Below are 19,515 nucleotides of genomic sequence, written 5' to 3' on the forward strand. Positions count from 1 at the left end.
CTGGAAAACTCCACTGTGAGAATAAACGTGCAAAAAGCAAATGACTTTTTATCTTTTTTTTTAACCTTTTATTTTTAAAAAATATATATTTTTATTGATTTCAGAGAGGAAGGAAGAGGCAGAGAGAGATAGAAACATCCGTGATGAGAGATAATCATGGTGGATGGGCTGCCTCCTGCAAGTCCCCCACTGGGGATCCAGCCCACAACCCAGGCATGTGCCCTTGAGGGAATCGAACCTGGGACCTTTCAGTTGGCAGGCCAACGCTCTACCCACTGAGCCAAACCGGCAAGGGCAGCAAATAACTTTTTAGTGTTTTTACATTTGACCTTCCCCTAGAAAGCGTCTGGGAACCCGGACCACACTTGGAGAACCACTGTTTTTAAGAGTGACTATTTATTAGTCAATCCAACATCAATTGAAAAACACAGCCCAGCCGTTCGGCAATCTTGAGCATTTACTTGGGATGTACTTTTTCAGAAAGATGAACCAAGTCTTATTTCTCATGATAAAGCATCCAGAGAAAACACACACACACACACACACAAAAAAAAAACGTGCCACTCTCACCCATCAAAAGAACCCAAGCAAAAAATGAGTGGCCACGAGCCAAGGGAAAGGACATTGAAGTTGGGATGAGGGGCTCCCCTGGAAGCCACGGAGCTCCCCTCTCAGGAGAAGCCAAGCCGGAGGAAGCCGCCCCTGAGGCGGGAGGGAGGGAAGCGCCGTTGTGGTTTGGGGGAAGCGATGGGCGGCGGGAGAAAATGGTTACTCGGGAGAGGGAGACGCAGGCATTGGGAACTACACATCGCTCCCCATCACGTGGGGGCTGCCCTCCCTCCCCTTCATCCTCCGCCAGCATCACGCCAAAGGGGAGCGAGGCGCCTAGGGACGTCGAGACGCGAAGTTCAAGGCCTTTCCCCCGGGAACCAAAGGGCCTGAGTTCCCCTCTCCAGAGCGGGGGGACACCGCGCGAGGCGGCCCGGTGCTTGGCTGGGGGCGGAAGCGGGAACGGAGGAACCCGAGCCGGGCGCCGGGGGCGTGGAGGTCGTTAGAGAAGAAGGACGGTTCTGTTGCTAAGCGACTCGTCCTGGGCCCCGCCTCCCGCCCGCGTTGCTAGGCGACGGCGAGGCCGGGGGGAGGGCGGCGGCGGTGTGGCCCTACGTGCTGACGCTAATTGTATATGAGCGCGAGCGGCGGGCTCTCGGGTCTCTTTTAGCGCCATCTGCTCGCAGCGCCGCCTCCCGCTCCTCCCGCCGCCGCCCGGAGTCACGGACTGCGCAGCTCCGGCCGCCGGCCGCCCCGTGCTCGCCATCGGTAACGGATGGGGGCCCTGAACGAGAAGGGGGGACGGAAGGTCGGCCTGGCGGCCGGCGCGGAGGGAGGGTCGTGGCGGAGGGACGGGGGGGCCGGAGCGGGGGCCGCGGAGGGAGAGCCCGAGGCTCCGGCTCGTTCGGGGAGGCCAGAGCCGGGGCCGTCCGCCGAGTTTCGACCCCACGGTCCGAGAGGGCCCCGGGGTCACCCCGCGCCACTTTTTGGGGGGCAGCTGAGGAGGCGCGGGGGTCGGTGCGGCCGGGGGGGGGGGGCCTGGGAGGGCCGTGCCAGGCGGCGCCGCGGGACCCCGAGCGCCACCGGCTGCTCCGCGTGGCCGGGGGCGAGGCCGCGGCGCGGGCCGGGCGCTCGGAGGCGGCGAGGACTACGCCCCGGGCGCCCGGAGCCCCGGCCCGGCTCGAGTGCGGAGCCCATGGCCGGCCGGGCTCGACGTCCCCGTTTCCTCAAAATGAACACCCGGAGGAGGCCGCTGGGGGGATGGAAGGAACGGCGGAGGCTGCGAATTCCGATGGGAGGGAGGGGCCGTGCGGGGATGGGGCCCCGGCCCCCGCCCCCCCGGAGGCGGCGGGGCGGGGGAAGCCGGCGGGCTCAGCACACGTGGCCGCCACCTGGGGCGGGTGGGAGACCCCGGCCTCGGGGGCCCTTTCTTGCCGGAAGTTGGGGAAATGGTGGGATGTAAGAATGAGTGTAGTGAACAATGAGTCTGGCCCTTGGGTGCCCAGCTCTGAATCCGCTTCTCTCTGGTCTTCATCTTTCTATGGATGCAGGAGGGAAGCATGGCTGTTAAAGTGATGGGTGAGCAGGGTCTCCGTGGCTAGAATATTTTTGTGAACCTCGGGTACAGCTAGAATTTCGATGGGTGTCTTGACCAGGCTTTTTATTTTTTTATTTTTTATTGGGGGGAGAACTGATCCTAACTAATGGACCCCTTTAACGGCTCTGAAGTAAGTGGCAGTACTGAAGGCCTGCAATGTCTTTCATTCTAGGATATGCATTGCTTTCTTACAGTTAGTTCCTTTATTGAAGTTCCCAGAAAAGATAGGTTCTCTGACTTTAAGCGAAGCTATGAATAAGGAAACCAGATTACCGTAGGCTAATCAATATAAACGAGTTAATTTCCTTTATAATCAAGGAAATTATATCAACTTTATAATGAAACGATATTAGGGGAACCACAATACCCGAGGACCTGCTGTTGTTTAGAATTATTTAGTACTGAGGGGGGTCCCTGACCAGGTAGTTCAGTTAGTTAAGAGTGTTAACCTGTTACGCCAAGGTTGTGGGTTGATCTCTACCAGGGCAAATACAAGAATCAATGAATGAATGAATGTAACAACAAAATCAATGTTTCTCCCTTTGTAAAATCAATAAGTAGTTTTTAAAAACTGGCTGGAGGTAAAAGATTTACAGTGATCCTCTGGGAGAATTAATGAGTATTAAATGCTCAAAAATGGGCCGAATTTAAATGTGCATTTGTTTTTTTAGGGAGCCTGAAGGGTACATGGAACTGAACATCTAATATAATCTTGACTTCATAGGTGGTTTTTCTTGATATATAGCATTTAAAAATTTTGCCTGTACCAAAACTTAATACAAAATGCTATTGATCATTAAAAAATTTTAATTATACAGTACCATTGACTTTTTAAATGTTTTGTTTTTTAGAGAAGGCTAGAGAGATGGAAACATCTATGAGAGACATCTATCTATTGCCTCCTGGTTGCCCCCTACTGGGGGATCTAGCATACAGCCTGGGCGACGTGCCCTGTCCAGGATTCTTGGTTCATGAGTTAATGCTCAACCATTTAGCCACACCAGCCAGGTGCTTTTTTTTTCCCCCTCACTTTATTACTTATTTAACTTCTCCATGTTATCTCCAGGTTATTGATTTGATTCTAAACATTAATTACATATCCTTTTGTAGAAAAGGGGGCTAAAAGCAGCAGAATCTGTTTGATTTCAAGATGTTAAAGAACAAAATTAAACCAAATACATTTGAAGATCTAGTTGGCTTTTTTATTTTTAAATATATATATATATATATATATATATATATATATATATATATATATATTATTGATCTTTTACAGAGAGCGATAGAGAGTTAGAAACATCGATGAGAGAGAACCATCGATCAGCTGCCTCTTTGCACACCCCCTACTGGGGATGTGCCCACAACCAAGGTACATGCCCTTGACCGGAATCGAACCCGGGACCTTTTAGTCCGCAGGCTGACGCTCTATCCACTGAGCCAAACCGGTTTCGGCTAGTTAGCTTTTTTAAAAGGATTGGCAGCATCCCATCCACTCCTTTGAGGATAGGGCAAGGTTGCTGTTAACAAAAAAAGAAAATGGTTGTTTTCAGCAGGGAGGTATTGGTTTCAGAGGATAAAAACATCAGTGATGAGAAACACTGATTGGCTGCCTCCTGCACACCTCTTACTGGAGATCAAGCCTGCACTCCTAGCATGTGCCCTTGACTGGAATCAAATCAGGGACCCTTAAGCCCTCAGCCTGATGCTGTTTCCACTGAGCCAAACAGGCTAGGGCCGGGAGGTTTCTATTATGCAGTTCTTGCTTTCCAAGGGTGTGGAAGTGGGCAAGGAGATGGTCCATGGGACAGATTACTTAATTGGTGTTGAGCAAAAAATTCCAGATTAAGATTGTTTCTGACTCTCCCTTCCTCTCTGAAATCAATAGAAACATGTTTTTAAAAAGATTGATTTGGGGAGAGGATGAAACTTCAATTAGATCAGGTATTAAATCTAGGTTTGATATCATGGGCTTTTAGCATGAGTGAGGCCATTTTGGGCCTGTGGTTTTCTCTTTAATTATGTCAATAAAATACTACTTTGCTTACTCTGTTCACATTTTGCTTGGTTGTAAATTTGAAATACTAATGAAAGAAAGGATTAGAGGGAATGGATCCTGATTAATTTAGAAAAGTAATGATCTATTCAAATCCTCAAGTGTAATCAAATCTGTGATTACTCATATTCTTAGTTGATTCTTTGAGTAAATGTTTTAGCACTTATTTGAATATATCTCTTACATTATGAACCAAAAAAACAAATTGGTTTTCTAGAATTGTGTTGATGGTGTGAAGAAAAGATTGGGGGATGAAGTAGTACTTACAACATTCTTTTTTATTATTATTATTTTTTATTTTAATATATTTTATTGATTTTATACAGAGAGGAAGGGAGAGAGATAGAGTTAGAAACATCGATGAGAGAGAGTCATCGATCAGTTGCCTCTTGCACACCCCCTACTGGGGATATGCCCGCAACCAAGGTACATGCCCTTGACTGGAATCGAACCCGGGACCCTTCAGTCCCTAAGCGGATGCTCTATCCATTGAGCCAAACCAGTCCTGGCTACAACATTCTTTATATGAAGGAACCTATAAGTCCCATTTCATACTAATTTCATCTGAATAAGAAGTTCTTTCATGTTGGGTAGAGTAGGGGTTAGAAGGCGAGTGCTGTCGTTTTCACTCATCTTTGTTCTAGTAAATGGTTTAGTATATTGACAGTAGACCACCAGATCACATTACTGGGCTTGCCACAGAAGTAAGCCTTATACTTCTGTTTATCAACTGCCTTTTACTGCTGAATTCTAGTTCTGAAGGTTACTATGTTTTCTTCTGTTTTTATTAAGTTATTATATGTACATATCTTACCATTGCCCCCCCCCCCCCCCCCCCCCAGTTACTATGTTTTTATTTTTATTGGGAAAGAGGGATGTAATTTTGAAGAGTTTATTTGGATTATCTTTTAAGGTAAACAGTTACAGAAGAATACAACAGTCAGCATTTTTTGGGTGATTATTCAGGTAACATTTTAAATTCTGCAAGTATTTATTAACTGATTTATTGCTCCTGGAGCATGATCATTTTATTGAGGAAATTTGATAGTTTGAAGAACTTATCCAAGCATAACTGAGCAAAGATGATTTATGAATAGGATTTTGAGTTGCTTTAAAAGGGACAGTTACCTTGACATAAATTGTTATGCCGTACGTCAGGTTGGAATTCAAAAGCCCTCTTGCTTGGGTTTCAAAGAAAATCTGTGGCACTTAATGGTTTTGAAGTTGTCTTCCAACATATGTCATATTTCTGGTGAATAAATTGTTTGTTTATGCTTGCGTGTCTTTTCAAAAATCAGTCCAATCCAATACATTTCTTGGCCATTGGATCAGATAACACCTTAGGTAATGCGATCCCTTGAGCAGAAGATAGTGTTCGAAAATAGTTCATTTTGCTTGGGATAAAGTACTGAGGCCCTGGACCACTGAAAATGTTAATGGAGCAGCAATACTTGACAGGTTTATTGAAGTGCATTTGGAATGAGGCCTGAGGTAAAGGGAAATCTTATCTGTTAACTCTTGTTTTAAAATGTGTAGTTTGTATCGATTGGCTGTTGCATCACAAAGTAATTTTTCATAAAGGAATAACTAGTTATTATATAATCTATGGAGCAGTAGGCTGATAGAGAAGGCACCTTGGTATTTGGAATGGTGAATTTGGCATGGGTTTTAAAGGTCAGATTTTAATTCCTAGTTTCTTCACTTAATCTCTGGTATGTTGCTGAGCAAGTTGCTTACTATTTAATCTGTAAATAAGATTAAATATTACTTAATTCATAGAGTAGGCCCTATAAATATGTTAACTTTCCTGCTCATTGAAAGTAAGGAGAACTTATTTAGGATTGGGTTTATTGTATTGATAAGTTACTAGATAGTTCATTTCTGAACATCTATCTATTATAAGGTCACAAAGTATTCAGTTTATGGCCTGATTCTGTCACTTGCTACCCTCCTTTTCTCCACGGAAAGGTTTTCTTTGCATTGAAGTTCTCAAGTTAATGTATGCTTTCAGTCCTGATGAACCTTATCTTTTTTTTTTTTTTTTAATATATTTTATTGATTTTGTACAGAGAGGAAGGGAGAGAGATAGAGAGTTAGAAACATTGATGAGAGAGAGTCATCGATCAGCTGCCTCTTGCACACCCCCTACTGGGGATGTGCCCGCAACCAAGGTACATGCCCTTGACCAGAATCGAACCCGGGACCCTTCAGTCCCCAAGCCGTCGCTCTATCCATTGAGCCAAACCGGTCCCAGCTGAACCTTATCTTTTCATTGAGATCTTCTATATTTTATATATTTTGGATGGTGAGTTGAACCTTTCACTTTTAAAATATGTGTATATATTTTATTGATTTCAGAGAGGCAGGGAGAAAGAAACTTCATTGATGAGAGAGAATTATTGATTGGAGGTATCCTGCACTCCCCCTACTGGGGATCCAGCACACAAGCCAGGCATGTACCCTTGATGAAAATTGAACCTGGAACCCTTCAGTTCTGTCCACTGAGCCAAACCAGCTAGGGCAAACCTTTCACCTTTTTGTCTCTAGTAACTAGAGTCTTGATGCATGAAATTCATGCAAGGGGCTCAGGCCTTCACATCCCTGGCTTTGACTGGAAGGTCTTCCAATGATCTGCTGTTTGGTCTAATTTGATCTGCTGAAGGTCTTCCAATGATCTGCTGTTTGCTCTTTGTTATATAGGATAGAGGCCCCTTGCACGAAGAAATTCGTGCAATAGGCCTTCCTTCCCTTGGCTTCCAGCACCAGTTTTCCTCTGGCACCTGGGACCCAGGCCTTTGCTCCAGCCGGAGTCTGCCTTCTTTGTCTTTACTGCAGTCTTCATCTTCGCTGTGGCCAGAGTGCAGATCCTGTAGATCCCTTCATGGCCTCCTCTCTCTTCCCCCCCCAACTCTCATAGCAGGCACCCTGTCCTGCCCTGACACTCCAAGCCTGGAGCAGCTGGGTGGCTGCCATCTTTGTCCTTTAATTTGCATATTCCCTCCTGATTTGCTGGTGGGCATAGTGGAGTGATGATCAATTTGCATGTTTCTCTTTTGTTAGTGTAGATGCTTTTCCTTAAAGTTGATTTTCTAATGTTAATACAGTGGTACCAGTTTTATTATTATTATTTTTGTTGTTGTTGTTAGGATTGTATTTCACTGACAATTTTTAATGGGGGACTTTAGTTAAAATACTAATTTAGAAACATTTGGATATCCTTTTTGCCCCTCATTTCTTATATCTTAGACCTTCCATTTGGGATCACTTGCCTTCTGCTTGAAGGTCCGTATAGAATTTATTAGAGTGTTGGAGAAATTTTTGCTTAAAAGTTTGTTTTATCTTCATTCTTAAAGGTTGTTTTTGTTGGGTGTAATATACTAAAAATCCGAGACTCACTGGTTGAGCTTCCACCCATGAATCAAGAGGTTACTGGTTGGATTTCCAGTCAGAACACATACCCAGTTAGCAGGCTCCATCCCCAGTAGGTGGTGAGGAGGCGGTCGATCAATGATTCTTATCATTGATGGTTCTATCTCTTCTGCTCCCTCTCTGAAATCAATAAAAAATACATTTATTTAAAATCCTTTGTTATTTTAAGCACAACAGCACATTCTGTTGTCTTGGTATTACTCTAAAGAGCTGTCCTATTTATCCTGATGGGAATTGTAGGACTATCAATCATTAGTTCTGAAAAAAATTTTTGCTCTTAATTTCTTTAAATAGTCTGCCCATTCTCTCCTCTATTCCTAGTACTTGTGTTAAATCTCAGATCTAACTTGTGTTATTTTATTGTATCCCAAAATGCATTTGAACAATAGTGTTTTCTATCCTTTAGTTTCCGCCATATTTTAGAAGATTGCTTCCAGCTCACTTAATTCTCTCTCTAGCTGTGTTTAGTCTACTGTTAAATCTACCAATTTTTTCCCCCTAGAAGTTCTGTTTATTTCTTTGCCAAATTAGCTATATCACCTTTAATAGATGACTTTCTTATAGATCACAGATGCAGACATTGTATTTTCATACACAGGTTAACTTTTTTTTTTTTTTTTTGTCTATGTTAATAGTTATACATTTGTAGCCTTCTTGACAATATTTAAATCTTTAGACACTGGTTTCTGTTGTATTCTTTTCTGTTGCCCCTATTGCTCTTAAAAATTACTTTAATGAATTATTTCAGGTCTAGGATGAAGGTGCCTTTTGCTTATATTTGGATGTGCTGTCACAGACCACTTAAAGCTCATAGTTTGGGGTTTTGAGGGCAACACTGATTAAATGAATTTGGGCTTTTATCCAGGAGAACTGGTTTATTATCCCTGAGAATTTAGCATTTTGAGGTTACTGCTTAATTGGGGAGGGTTGTCATAAAGATTGCTCAACTTGAAAAGGTTCGGAACTTTTTATTTCACCCTACAATAGTTTAAATTTGTGGTCGGCAGTTGCCCTCGTGCCAAAAGGGACTTCCTTCTACTTATCTTTATGCTTCCTCTTTTGCCTTTTTGGGGGGATTAGGAATTCCTTACTACCTTATTAGTATTTTCTTTGCCTTTAAGGATTTTAACAAATAATTGTTTTCTTTTTTCTTTTTTTAATATTTTTTTTAATTGGTATCAGAGAGGAAGGGAGAGGGAGAGAGAGATTGAAAACATCAATAATGAGACTCCTCATCGGTTTGGCTCAGTGGATAGAGTGTCCTCTCTGTAAAAAAATCAATAAAATTATTTTTAAAAAATTAGGATCATTGATGGCTGCCTCCTGCACACCAACTACTGGGAATTGAGCCCAAAACTCAGGCTTGTGCCCTTAACTTGAATCAACCCTGGACTCTTCATTTCCCAGGCCAGTGCTCTATCCACTGAGCCAAACCAACCAGGGCAACAAATATTGTTTTTCATTGGTATAATTGATTGCATGATCTAACTTCTCGCTACCAGGAATGTAAATTCTTTAGTTTTCTTAGAAAGCATTTTCATGTGGGATTAATAAAATTCTCATTGATTTTAATAAAGATGGCCTATTTCAGAAGCTATGTTTCTTGTTTAGAATGGATTTTTGTGTCTCCTCCATCAGACCTGATGATTCTGAATCTCTTTAAAAAAAAATAAACTATTTGTAATTTTAGATTTACAGAGGAGTTGTAGAGGTAGTTCAGAGAATTCTTAAATACCCCTTAACCAGTTTCCCCTAATGTTAACATCTTATGTTACAGTGGTATGTATATTTGTCAGAACTAAAGGAATCTTTTAACTGTCATTCCATCTAATTATTTAAGTCTTTTACATGAATTTGCTTCTTAATATATATCCAAAGAGGAAATTCTTTTTATTTAATTCTGTAGATGATTAAATAAGGCAAGTTTTTTTCCTGAGTTGCTACAAAATTGATATCAACCCAAGTGATCTGACTTCAAAATTAAGCCTACTTTAAAAAACAAAGTGTGGCCCTAGCTGGTTTGACTCAGCCTGCAGACCAAAGGGTTCTGGGTTCAACTTCATTAAGGGTACCTTGGTTGCAGGCTCCTCCCTGGCCAATGCCCTAGTCAGACCCTGGTTGGGGCTCATACAGGAGGCAACCAATTGATGTGTTTCTCTTTCATCGATGTTTCTCTTCCTCTCCCACTCCCTAAAAGTTAATGGAAAAATATATTCAGATGAGGATTAACAAAAACAAAACAAAAAACCTCCAAAAAGTGTGTACAACCAAGAAATTTAATTTATTCAGAAAGGACAGATTGGTGAAGGCATCTCTGAAGACATCCTGTTCTGTCTTGAATCTTTTTAATAAAGAATCAAAAGAAATTTGTGAGAGTTTGAATTCTAAGTGTAATACCTTAAATTGGACACTGAGGGTTAGCAGTGTAGGTGTAATATTACTCTAAATATTAGGTTTTGGCTACTAAAATCAGTAACTCTTCTTAACACTTTAATAAGCGTATGAAGCATGTTGGTATAAGGAATCATATCTTACATCATTTTGTGAATGAAAGACTTAAGGTTTTAACTTTTTTTTAAAAGTGATTTTTTAAAATATATTTTATTGATTTTTTTTTTTTTTTTTTTTAACAGAGAGGAAGAGAGAGGGATAGAGAGCTAGAAACGTCGATGAGAGAAACATCGACCAGCTGCCTCCTGCACATCCCCCACCGGATTGCCCGCAACCAATGTACATGCCCTTGATTGGAATCGAACCTGGGACCTTTCAGTCCACAGGCTGATGCTCTATCCACTGAGCCAAACCGGTTTCGGCTAAGGTTTTAACTTTTTAAAGATAAAAACTTTATTTTAATTGGGGGGGGGGGGTTCTAAGCTTGGTTAAAAAAATTTTTTTAACTAATCTGTATTATCAGTTGGCATTCAGCCATTTTTCTGCCTGACTATAACACACTTTATCTTAAGTTTTAGTTTTCTAGAAGCAGGGTTTTTAAATTTGTTTTTGGTTAATCTTCACCTGAAGATATTTTACCATTGATTTTTAGAGAGAGTGGGAAAGACTGAGAGAAACACATTGATTGGTTTCCTCCTGCATGAACCCTGACCAGGGCCCAGGCTGGGGAGAAGCCTGCAACCGAGGAACATGCTCTAGACTGGAATCAAACCCGGGCCCCTTTGGTCAGTAAGCCGAAGCTCTATCTACTGAGCCAAACAGGCTAGGGCTCAAGTTAATACTAATCTTAAATGAGATAGAACTTAGGGAACTTAGTCTGTGCTTTGATCCGTTAACCAAGAGCATTGTTGATAATGTTCCAGCAAGCATATCTAGGTTAGGCGAATGGGTGTGGTGGTTATCAGTAATATGACAAAAAGTACATTTGAAGAGACAGGAAGTTTTAGTTGACATTGGTTGGGACCCAAACCTTTAAACTATCCTATATACCAGTTAATAGCTATGCTAATTAGACAGAACTGCAGAACTACCATCTGGACGACCTTCCAGAAGAAGCTGAGGCTGTGAGGGCTGGCCAGGACTGCAAGGGCCAAGCCACTTGCATGCATCGGGCCTCTAATCTATAATAATAAAAGCCTAATATTAGACCCAGTCTGTCTGAAGCCATGGCAGGCAGGGGCTGAATTTTGTGCATCCAGCCTCTAGTCATTACATAATTTAAAAGGCTGATGTTTTATATAAGGATTTTTAAGCTTAAAAAAAAAAAGATTTTGGGGAGATCATGAGTATAGTAAGTAGGTGGCAAATTTTGGCTTTTAAACATGAATTTGAATTTGATAAAAATGAATGCTGTTCAAAATGAAGGGAATTTTGTTCTGTGAGATACTAAGTAGCCTAAAAGTTTATGCAAAAATTGACCATTCCTGGTTGTCATACTTGAATAAAGATTCTTTGTAGTGTTTCTTTTCTGTGATTCTAACATACATTAGACTTTTTAGCAACGGTACCATTGTAAAAGTCCTTACATGATAGATTCTAAATACCTACTAGTAACTTGCTTATTTTAAGTTGTATCCTTGGAAAAGTTACTTGGGCTACATGAAAGTTTCTGTTCCATGATTTTTCTAAAAATATATTTTTTATTGATTTCAGAGGAAGGGAGAGGAAGAGATAGAAACATCAATGATGAGATTGGCTGCCTCCTTCATGCCCCCTACTTTGGATCAAGCCTGCAACCTGGGCATGTGCCCTTGACCAGAATCTAACTGGGGACCCTTCAGTCCACAGGCCAGTGCTCTATCCACTGAGCCAAACCTGCTAGGGCTTACCTGATGCTTTTTTAATGGGAGTATACATTTCCTTTGGGATATTTTTCAACATGGTATTGATTTAAAGGGTTTTGGCTTTAAATAAAGTGTATGCTTTTTTTTTTTTTTTTTTAACATTGTTGTTTCTCTCCATAGACATTTGGAGTTCTTAACAACATGGCAGACATTGAAAAGTAAGTGACATAGTTCCTTTCTTTTTCAGATATTTGTACTGTGATGTAGTTAGCAGTACTAGCTGTGTAGTAGGAAATGTATGGGAATGACTAATGTTTAGTGCCTACTCTTTATAAAAGTTGCATACCATGTATCCAAGACAAAAGGTAGTATATATATATTCATTGTCATAAATATAGTAAACAATTTATCAATGTTTATTCTTAGGAAAGTGCTGAGCACAATAATGTATCATAAATACTTGCAGAGCCCACTTTACCTTATAAGCATTTCCCAAAAATTTTTATACCAAACATTGTAATGTATCATACATACAAGATAATGTTACAAAATGTCTATGTAGAATTTAAAGAATAATGGGACACTGTACAGCTTTTAAAAATAGGACATTACTACTGTTAGAATGTGTGTCCCTTCTCACTTGCTATTTTGGCTTTTGTCTAATTTGTTTCTTGGTTATTTTTCTTTAGAGATTCATCACCTATAAATTCTTAATGTTTAATTCTGAAAATCTGAATAGTGGTCACACACTTAGGCATTATTACCACTATTAGTTGAAAGCTCCAAGACCTACCTAATAAAATAGTAACATGCTAATTGACTGTACCTTTGTGATGCCCATCAGCCAATCAGGAGTGAGTATGCAAATTAACCTAACAAACATGGCGGGTTGATTTGCATACACGGGCGCTGAGTGGCTGGGGATGTTCAGCACCACCCCAGCCACTCCAGGCCTCTGGGCAGCATGGGAAGGTGGAAAGGCTGCTCCGGGCCAGAGCGAAAGCAGTGCCAGCAGCCAGTGGAAGGAAAGCCCATTGCACATATCTTCATGCATTGGACCTCTAGTAGGAAAATAAAAGGCTACCTGGGTCATAGTCTGGATTTAACTTTACTGAGGCTTTTTCAACTTTTCAAGGGCTTATTTTGAATAAGTCATTGGGTAAGTTCATGCATCCTGCAAACTGGGTTAATACAATAATATAGTGTGGGTGGGTATCTTGCAGAAATATGGTCAGGAAAAATGGGATATGCTGCTTGTAATTTTACAGTAGCCTGCCAACTTAGAGGACTGGTTAAAACAGATTACTTGGGGGTAGGGGTGGCGTGATATGATTACAGCTGTTTCAGACAACAGAGCAAGGAGATGGAAAAGCAGGAAAATTTTAGCACAAGAGTAACACATTATATGTAAGAATCTGACTGATTTTCCCATGCATGCTATCTTCAGAATAAAAAGGAGAGTGGCAGGAGGCATTTTTTGTGATCATGGCTTTCAAAGTATTGTTGCCTCAGTCACATTCCTCCAATCTGGATTTCTTAGCATTAGCTAAGAAATTGTGCATTTATTTCTATCTTACTGAGGTTTCCTCAGTTTCTCCTCTCAGTTTTGCTGTTTGTGATATCCCCTGTTTTTTTTTTTGTTGGTTCTTTAGTTTAGTATCTTGGAAAAGTACAAGGGAAGTAAAATTATTTTAAATGGCATGAATGAAAATGACATTTCTGCTCTTGTGCATGATAGTTTGTAGAATTCTAACTTAGAAATTGTTTTTCTTAAGAATTTTGAAGGCATTGCTGCTCCATTGTCACCTGGCTTCCAGTCTTGCTGTTTTGGTATTCAAAGTCGTATCTTGATCATTTGTATGTGGCACTTAAAAAAACACACCACACAATGTATCTTTATTCTGGAAGCTACTCTGGTTTCAGAATTCAGAAATTTTATATTATTGGAACTTTTTTTTTTTTTTTTTAATCGCTTGTGTTGTGCATTCACTGGTGGACCTTCAGTACCAGGGAATATTCTTATTTTTATTCTTTTTTCTCTTTCTGGATCTCCTGTTATATTGTGTGTTGAACTAATTTCTTCTGATTACCTTTTGTACTATTTTCCATCTTTGTCTCATTGCTCTTTATAAGGAAAGCTAAAGAAATTTTATCTTTCAACTCTTTTATTGAGTTTCTAAATTTCTATTTTTTAGTTTTCATGAGCTCCTTTGCTCTCTGTTCCTATTTTTATAGCATCTTATTCTTGTTTTATTCTTGTTTTATGGATTTTCTCTGGATGCTTCCTTTCCCTGTGTAGTCTTTTTTGCTCAAAAATTTTATCCTTCCTCTGTTTTGGTTTCAATGTAAGAGGCTTTCCTCAAAAAAGAAGTTAATCATTAAGATTGGGGTGGGGTGGGTCAGGCAGTTGAAGAATGTTTTAAAAAGTTGACTAGAACATTTGAGTGTTGGGGGGGATGCTTATTCATTTGGGATTTTAATGTAAGGTCATTAGTGTGGGCATTTGTTATGAGAATCCCCAGTGACAGAATATTTTTTGGCTTTTTTTTCCTGGGCTGGTCAGATACACCTCAGTGAAGGGTAGGTGTTCTGAGAGCCAAGTTGGGAGGTGACTGCTAGGGAGGGGTTTCTTCGTATTCAGTATTCTAGTGTGCATATTGTCATATCTTTGATATTAGTAACTGTCTGTGATCCTTCCGTCCAGCTTCTCAGTTTAACCCTTTCCAGTGAAGAAACTGTCATCTGCTGAAGTTTAACTGCTTATCAAGTTTTGCTCTGTCCTCCCTATTTTATTCAGATTAAGTGTTCTTTTTAAGATTCTGTGTTTGAGCTGGTTCTCAGCTTTCCCACTGCTTAGATTTCAGTCCTCAGTGAAGTTGCTGCTCCTGAGTCTCCTTGTCTATTCTTCAGAGTGTGTCTGTTTAAAAACCCTTTATCGCCGGGACGGGTTTGGCTCAGTGGATAGAGCGTCGGTCTGCGGACTGAAGGGTCCCGGGTTCGATTCCGGTCAAGGGCATGTACCTTGGTTGCAGGCACGTCCCCAGTGCGGGGTGTGCAGGAGGCAGCTGGTCGATGTTTCTCTCTCATCGACGTTTCTAACTCTCTGTCCCTCTCAATTCCTCTCTGTGTAAAATCAATAAAATATACTATAAAAAAATAAATAAAATAAATAAAAACCCTTTATCATAATTTTAGTGGAGATCCTAGAAGGATTGATATCAGATGCGTATGTGTAATTTGCCATCTTAACTGTTTGTTTTTTAATACACATTTTTATTGATTTCAGAGAGGAAGGGAGACGGAAAGAGAGAGAGAAACATCAGTGATGAGCAAGAATCATTGACCAGTTGCCTCCTGCACGCCCACTACTGGGAATTGAACCTATAGCCTGGGCATGTGCCCTGACCTGGAATCGAACTGTGACCTAATTCATAGGTCAATGCTCAACAACTGAGCCACACCCTTCAGGCACTTTCATTTTTTAAATTTTGAGGGAAAAAAGAAAAGTTCATTACCTCTTTCATTATTTAATTTTGGATGCCTGTGAGCCTTTGGAGAGAAAAGGGAAAAGGGGATTCTTGTTATGTAAAGCAAAAGTAGCAAACTTTCTCTGTAAAGGACCTGATCTTAAATATTTATAGGCATTTTGGGCCATATGATCTTTTGTAACTACTCAGCTCTGCTGTACAGTGTGAAAGCAGCCATAGACAATACATAAATGAACTAACTGGCTGTATTCCAATAAAACTTTACTTACAAAAATAGGAGTGGGATGGATTTGGCCATGTCACACAGTTTGCAGACCCCTGTTTTAAAGCTTTAAGATTTAGATGTTTAGTAAGTGGTTGAATGAAATGACAGTGAAGGAAGAGCAAGTTTATGCTACATCAGAGATACTCCAGAAATGATTATTTGTTTTTGATGAGAAGGCTGATTTTATTTTTCCCCCTTAGTTTATGGGAATGTAAATTTTGCTAGCAGAATACAGTTGACTTTTTCTGTACTTGTCCCCATATGAAAATTAGATAGTATTTGTCCATATATGAAACATTTTTAAATGCTTTTCTAAACTGAGTCAAATAGTAAAATCTCTATATATTGACTTAGATATTATTTACCTTTTTAATGCTGATTATAATCTCAATCTTCAGAAACTAGATTTTAAAGATGAAATGGGAAGATTGTTATCTATTTTTTTACCTTCTCTTCCAATGCTGCCATCCTCCTGGCTTTGCTCTAAGCATAAAGTAGTCTCAAGGATGAAAGTCCACAGGCTGATATACAGTAGTTGTTCCATAGCCATCAGGGATCCAGAGTTCTTCTGTTTTTTCCAAACTCCTTCATCCTTAGCTAGTGACTTCCTTTCTCTAAGTTGCCTTATGGTCCAGGCTGTAGTCATCACATCCATATTCTAGGGAGGAAGCAAGGTCAGAAAGAGAGAGAGAGCCTAGCCTCTTAGCTATTTGCCATCCTATAAAGGGAGGTTTCTCAAAGTTCTGTATTACTATATTTCTCTTACTGCTAAAATCTAGTCATGTAGCCACAAGCTAACTAAAAGGTAGTCTGGGAAATGTAGATTTTTTTTTTTCTAGCTTTGTAAATTGCCATCTCATAATATTAGGGTGCTGTTACTAAGAAAAATCAATAGATGTTGGGTAGTAAACATACTTCCTGACACTATTAAACCATATTTTTAAAGCTTGAAGTATAAACTTTATATTTGACTACGTGCTTTTAAATGAAATTTAAAAATATTTGTACTTGTTTACATATGAAGTTAGAAAGAAGACAGAATTAGCTTTTGGATTTTCTATTTCATATTTTTTAAAGAGGCATATTAACCTAGGAAATGAATTGAAGTATTTCTACATATTTTATATTTTCGGTAATTTGGTACATTTGAACCTTGGTGTGATACTGTGATATTGTAGCAAAGAACAGTCTGAACTTGATCAAGATTTGGATGATGTTGAAGAAGTAGAAGAAGAAGAAACTGGTGAAGAAACAAAAATCAAAGGTATTATTTTAAATTTTTTCAGGCTTTAGTGATTACTGGCACATGTCTTCTAGAGCAGCGGTCACCAACCTTTCGGACCTCACAGACCACCGGTTGGCGACCGCTGTTCTAGAGGGTAGTAATAAATACCGTCCTCTTTTTTATCCTTATCCACCAGCCTGTACCTCAGTTCAGTAACAGTTTGTATGTGTGTGTTTGATGTTGGGGGAGGGAAGAAAGAAAGGAGGACAAGAGGATGATGGGGATGAAATGATAGTAAAGGAGGAAGGTGTGAGTATAGTGACTCCTCAGAAGTACTATGTTTGCACCCTCTACTGCTGAGTGACATGGCATAGTTGGGTCAAACAGCTTAGCTAACCATGAGTTTTGTCTGAATTTAGAAATGTTAGAGATGGTGGAAGTTGTTTTTGGTGGTGCTTCTAAATAAATACCACTAGTTTAGATTTACTTGAAAATGTTTCGTATTTAATAAGTAGACAATATATATATTAACATATATATATATATATAGTATGTGTGTGTGTCCTTTTTAGTTCAACCAAAAAAGAGACATTAAAATTAGTGGTGGTGGTGTGGAATTACTTTAGGTTTTGTCCTATAGATAGGAACCAAGAATATTAAGGGAACAGATGAGTCAACTTTTCATTTTTAAGCCAGAATGAGGTTAATTGTTAAGACTAGTGAATTTAGTTTTAGCTTTCATTATCCAACATTTTCTTAAAAGATAACAGATCATGTGTCCTTAGTGGCCAGTATTGATATTCCAAAGACATGGCTTATCACAACTGTACATCTAATAATCAAATTAATATTAGCAGTCATTTGAAAACACAATTGGAAAAATTAAATGGAAATTTTGGGTAATGTCTGTTGAAGAAGATAGCAAAATAATTTTTGCATGTATCTAGCTTACATTTGGATTAAGTATAATTTCAAGACATGCTGATAACCAAGATTTAGTTACAACCTTTGACTTATCTCAACTGTTAACTTTACCTATTGAGACATACATAGGCACATTATATAAACAAACATCAAATAAACAATTTAGGTTATTCATTGTACTTTTTCCCAGGCTCCAAACTGTCACTATATTTGCAGTTTTCTGATAATGTGTTGTCTGCCTTCGAAGAATTGTCGAGTCATAGGTAGGCATCTGGATGAAGCTTTGAGCATCTCAAAATGCAAGATGGCTGAAACACAGATAGTAGTAGTAAGAGAAGGAATACTGTAATAGAAGTTGTATAAATGGTCTTGAGACATGGCATGACTAGAAATCTTTAGGAATCCGAACATTAGGTTTTCCTAGAATGAATTTTCTTTAGCTTGCTGCTCATCTCTACTCATACCAGCTAGTCAGGAAACCTCATGATTGGATTGTCCTATGAAAATAGCATAATACGTTTTCATAAAATCCTTCTTTCGATGCCCCCCTCCCCCTTTTTTTTAAGCGCGTCAGCTGACTGTTCAGATGATGCAAAATCCTCAGATTCTTGCAGCCCTCCAAGAAAGACTTGATGGTCTGGTAGAAACACCAACAGGATACATTGAAAGGTACAAGTTCTTTTTCATAGTTCTTTCTTCTCTTTCTGTAATCAACATTGCAGGTGTATCTATTTTTAAGGCCATCTGGGACTTATGTACATAATAGTGGAAAGCTCATGTTTTTTAATATCTAGGTTTTGCTAAGTACCACTGATTAAGAGTTGGTCTTTTTAAAGTTTAATTTCATTTCCACAGGAAGTATACTGATCTTAATCATTTCTGAGATTTATTTAGAGGTTTCATTAGAAATGCACAGTATTAGAAGAAATAACAGATTTCTTATTTAATTTGTTGGCAATATAAATCATTAGTAATAGCTCAAATATTCTATTCTGCTTGCAATTTTTATATGGCTTTATGATTTTAAGATCCATCCATGTTGTTATCTATATGTATCTCTAGTAGTTTCTAGCCTCTAAATGTTTCCTAGATCTCCTTGGTGTTTGTCCACCATGTTTTTGATTACATGCGTTTTCTTTGATGGATAACTAGATTGCCTCCAAGCTCCATCAACACAAAGTCCATTGTAATGGTCATTGTACATTTCCTCTTAAGGAACTATGTAAGAATATTTTTAAGATTTGTCTTATCAGTGGAATTGCTAGTCTGGGCTTTCCAAGCCTTAAGTACTTCCAGCTTGCTTTCTAGGATGGCTGTATCCAGTACAATGAAGGTGTCCTTTCCAACAGTTGACATCATTCAACTTTTAGTTTTTTACTTTCACCAACTGAAGAGATACAGGCTTATTTTATTTGGATTTCCTGATTTCTGATGAGCTTTTTTCATCATGATTGTGAGACTTTTAGGTTGCTCATTTGTGTCCTTTGCCCTTTTTCCTATTTGGGCTTACTATCTTTTTCTTGTTTTGCGGGGTTTCTTATGTATTCTAGGTATTAGTCCCTTATTAGTCATTTTTACTTATTTTACACATAGCACCCTCTATTGAACAAAATTATTACTTTTTACGTTTATTCAATTTTTACCTATGATTTGTTCTTTCGAAGTTAAGTCTCTCCTAGTTCCTTCTCTATTTCCAATTGACTAGTTTTAGTATTAGGTCTTCAATTCCTCTAGGGTACATCTTTGTATT

At 39.6% G+C, this 19,515-nt stretch overlaps 1 protein-coding gene across 5 annotated transcripts in view; it reads left to right on the forward strand.

Annotated features, from left to right (window-relative positions):
* Positions 1-1,008: 1,008 nt before the first annotated feature.
* The window catches only part of NAP1L1 (nucleosome assembly protein 1 like 1), a 458,483-nt gene continuing 439,976 nt past the window's right edge, over positions 1,009-19,515 (forward strand). For 2 of the 5 annotated variants that reach the window (XM_084876315.1, XM_084876313.1), the window contains exons 1-4: positions 1,009-1,317; positions 12,044-12,081; positions 16,795-16,880; positions 18,332-18,434. In XM_084876315.1, coding sequence (XP_084732441.1) covers positions 12,065-12,081; positions 16,795-16,880; positions 18,332-18,434 — 206 coding nt within the window. In that variant the 5' untranslated portion in view covers positions 1,009-1,317; positions 12,044-12,064. The remainder of the gene's footprint in view (positions 1,318-12,043; positions 12,082-16,794; positions 16,881-18,331; positions 18,435-19,515) is intronic. The other 3 variants (XM_084876314.1, XM_084876316.1, XM_084876317.1) reach the window with 3 other exon arrangements.

The sequence above is a fragment of the Pipistrellus hanaki genome, assembly GCF_964339955.1.
Source record: "Pipistrellus hanaki genome assembly, chromosome: 3".
Lineage (NCBI taxonomy): Eukaryota > Metazoa > Chordata > Mammalia > Chiroptera > Vespertilionidae > Pipistrellus > Pipistrellus hanaki.